A 3,605-nucleotide genomic window follows, 5' to 3' on the forward strand; every position below is an offset into this window, starting at 1 on the left:
GTATGCTGCCTCAGGCCGCAGACACTCCTGTGATCATCTCAAGGGCCTCCCGCTGAAGAGCTAGTCCTAATCCAGGGATCCCCTCCCACCAGGCAGGCTCCCCCAGAAGCAGCCCTGCCCAGCCGCAGTGTGCAGAATGTGCAAGACGCCAGAGGACCAGCAAGAGAGATGCTCTGACCACTGCAACTCAGCTTATCTGCTATCTGTGATGGACGGAGCTGTCTCCCCCAGGAGAGGGCACTGAGGTCCTAGCATGAGCCCCTCCCCTCCCTGCGAATAGAAACTCAGTTGGCAATAGTGTCTGCGGGGCTCACTTGTCCACGCGAGGTCATACTGCAGCCAGAGAGGGTGGGCCTCAATCCCACAGGAGCGGGTCCTTATGAAAGAGAAGAGACGGGCATGGCGAAGGTGGAGGTGGGAGTGTCAGAGCCACAGCAAACAAAGGTGAGGACCGCTGACGTCATGGATCACGAGGAACCAGGAGACGTGGGGCAGATTCCCACCCGAGCTCCTGGAAGAGCAGCCGGGCTCACACCTTGGTTCTCAACCTCCAGCCTCCCGAACTGTGAGGCTGTGAAATTCTGATTTTAGGAAGCCGGCTGGTCAGGCTGGGCCCTTTGCTATGGCAGCCCCCAGGAAATGCCCACAGCCCCCTCGCTCCCGAGAGAAGGACACCCAAGGGGGGAGGAGCTTTGGGAAGACCATGGTGCTTCTCCTGTGAGCTTTTGGAAGCCCCCAGGACGCAAGAGGAGGCTTGCCTCTCCGGATGCAGGAGGAGAGAGAAATTCCTGCTGGAAGGAGCAGGGCCAAGGGAGGTATGTGTTTAGGATGCTTCTGTCAACAACCACATGCAACCGAGACGGTGGGATGGAAAGACCGGCACAAACGAGCAGGACCGTGGAATCCCGAGCCCTGACTGGCCAGGCGAGGCCTCGCTGTCTGGAGGGTGCCTCAATCCCAACTGCACTTGTGCTCTCAGGGTTCTTCCACTAGGAGCTTTTCTGCCCCCAAGGATGGGGTGGGCCTCCCTCGGATACCTGCTGGTTCTAACAAGCTAGAGAAGACAACACTGTGTGGTGCATGTGTTCTGGTAACCAAAGGCTTCGTCAGTGCCACCCATGAGCACGCTGTTACAGACTGGGCTGCTGACCACCAGGTCAGCAGTTCACCACCACTGGCTACTCCTCTGAAGAAAGACGAGGCTGTCTACTCTAGAGCTACAATCGCAGAAAAACCCTCAGGGCTGCCTTATCTGTCTCCCAGCGTCACCAGGAATTGGAGCCAACTTGATGGCAGTGAGTTGGACTTCACTCCGTTTGGGGGAGGACAGACAGCTCCTCGCATCCTCGTCACACACACACACACACACACACACACACACACACGCCGATTCTCCAGCCAAGGCTCCCTCCCACCGGGGCCCACTCACCTTGGGCGTGACAGGGCTGCCCTGGGGTGTCCTCTTGTCCACCGGAGAAGGTGTCTCAGGGGACCTTGGGAGGTCAGGACTGATGTCCTCCTTCCTCTGGCCTGGGCCGCACCCGTGGATGTTTTGGAGCGGCGTCCTGGGAGAGGGGGGTCTAGCCTCTGGCTCCTGGAGGTCCGAGCACCCTGGGCTCGCTCGGGCGGCCTCCTGCCCGTCACGCCCCGTGTTTTCTTCACAAGAGGCAAAGTTCAGCTTGTGCTTCAGCTCCTTGTTAATGCCACCGTCATCCATCCCGGTCACAGAGCCTCACCACGTCGTCGGCAAGGGGGTTCTGGCCGAGGGAGGAGGAGCAAGAGAGGAGGTGGCCAGCAAGCCCCCTGGCTGCAGCCTGCCATGCCCTGCCCCACCAGGGCCACTGGGATGCAGAGACCTGGCCGTCTCATCCCTTCAACACGCCCCTCCTCTGCAAAACCGCCCTGGGCTCAATCCCACCACCGCTAGGTCCTGGCTCTGTGGGGGACACGTCCAGCTGGCTCACAGTCTCCTGACCCCACAGAGCCCGCCACCTGCCATTTAACACTGCCTTCCAAAGAGGCTCATCAGGCAACTTGGAGACAAGATCATTGCTGGAAAGGAAGTGTTCTCAGGCTTCAGCACTGACCCTCTCCTCGTCCCTGCTCCCACCCGCCCTCCCAGTGGCTGTAAGTCTTGCTGGGAGTCTACTCTGGCTCCTCGTGATGTTGTAGGGCAGGGCGGAGCTGCCCCACAGGATGCCTGAGGCGGTGACCTTGACGGAAGGTTGCCACCTTTGTCTTCCCCAGGGCCTGGTGGGGCTGACCTAGCTCTTAGCAGTGGAGCGCTTTAATCACTGCGTCACCCAGGCTCCTGCCTCATGGTGAGTCAAGAACAAACCCGGTACCATTCCGACTCACAGGGTCGCTACAGGACAGAGGAGAACGGTTCTTTAGTTTGTGGAGCTGTAAATCTTTACGGGAGCAGACAGCCTCATCATTCTCCCGAGCGGCAGCTGCAGGAGTTGAACTGGTGGTTAGCAGCCGACTGCACCAGAGGAGCTCTTTAGAATCTGGCACCACCTGGATATCATAAAGGCGCTTTGGTGGCACGGTGATTACGTGTTGGGCTGCTAACCCGAAAGCCAGCAGTTCAAAACCACCAGCGGCGGGAGAAAGTTACAATCTCAGAAACCCAAACCTATCCTAGAGAGTCGGCATCCACTGAACAGCAGAGAGTCTGGATACCACGTTGATCCAACCTCCTCACGCACACCGTGACTGCAGATTATTTCCTGCTAAAGACACCTCTTAGAGCTCTCGGGAATACACCTGCCCTAATGCAGACCCCTGGCCCCGAGGCTGTCACATGGAATTTTGAAGCCCACAGGAGAAAGAGGAGACAGGCCAACAGCAGAGAAGGGCTTTCAAATGATGGTTGTTCTTCACAAAAATGCCTTACTTTGCAAAATGCTTTCTAGTCTTCTCTTCAATCTCCCTGGCGACTCCGTAGGCTTAAGAGTTGGTGGTTCAAACCCACCAACAGCTCTGCGGGGGTGGGGGGGGGCTCTCTGCTTCTGTGAAGCTTCACAGAGTCTCAGAAACCCTAGAGTGGGGCACCCTGAGCTGGGATCAACTTGATGGCAGAGGGTGGGTGGATGTTAATCAGTCAAGAGCCCTTTAGCTCCATCACATCATCTCTTGCACGTGGAAGCCTTGTGGGTACGGACCAAAACCTGTCTGAAAGAGCACCCTGACCAGGCGGTCCACAGCGAGGACAAGCAGATGGGCCCTCGGCACCCTGTGCGGATGGTTTCTGGGTGGCCCACAGACAAAGGTTTTGCTTCACGAGGGGTCCACAGCGACAAGATGAATCATGGCTGAAACCAATTTCCATTCTCTCTGTGTCCCTTGTCCCCCTGGCTGGCCACCTCTCCTGCTTTCTCCCTCTTCGCCTATGTCTCCCCCTCCCTCCTTCCTCCACTCCCAAGAAACCCAACTGGGTGTGGGATCTGAAAGTACTTCCGTCTTTGCTAAGTGCAGACCCCACCCTTCCTTGGCCCCTGCCTCCCCTACAGTTCACCATCAGGTAAACTTCAGCCCACAGCCTGCAGCCCCTGCCACGCACCTTGTCAGGGGACCAGCAGCCCTCAGAGGCCATCCAAGCT

At 57.9% G+C, this 3,605-nt stretch overlaps 1 protein-coding gene across 1 annotated transcript in view; it reads right to left on the reverse strand.

Annotated features, from left to right (window-relative positions):
* The window catches only part of WEE2 (WEE2 oocyte meiosis inhibiting kinase), a 26,528-nt gene extending 22,923 nt beyond the window's left edge, over positions 1–3,605 (reverse strand). Inside the window, exons 1-2 of the mRNA XM_004714025.2 lie at positions 3,566–3,605; positions 1,430–1,757 (exon numbers count right to left, since the gene is read on the reverse strand). Coding sequence (XP_004714082.1) covers positions 1,430–1,717 — 288 coding nt within the window. The 5' untranslated portion in view covers positions 1,718–1,757; positions 3,566–3,605. The remainder of the gene's footprint in view (positions 1–1,429; positions 1,758–3,565) is intronic.

This window comes from Echinops telfairi, unplaced genomic scaffold (assembly GCF_000313985.2).
Source record: "Echinops telfairi isolate 266 unplaced genomic scaffold, ASM31398v2 ScPeMD7_23;HRSCAF=83, whole genome shotgun sequence".
NCBI lineage: Eukaryota > Metazoa > Chordata > Mammalia > Afrosoricida > Tenrecidae > Echinops > Echinops telfairi.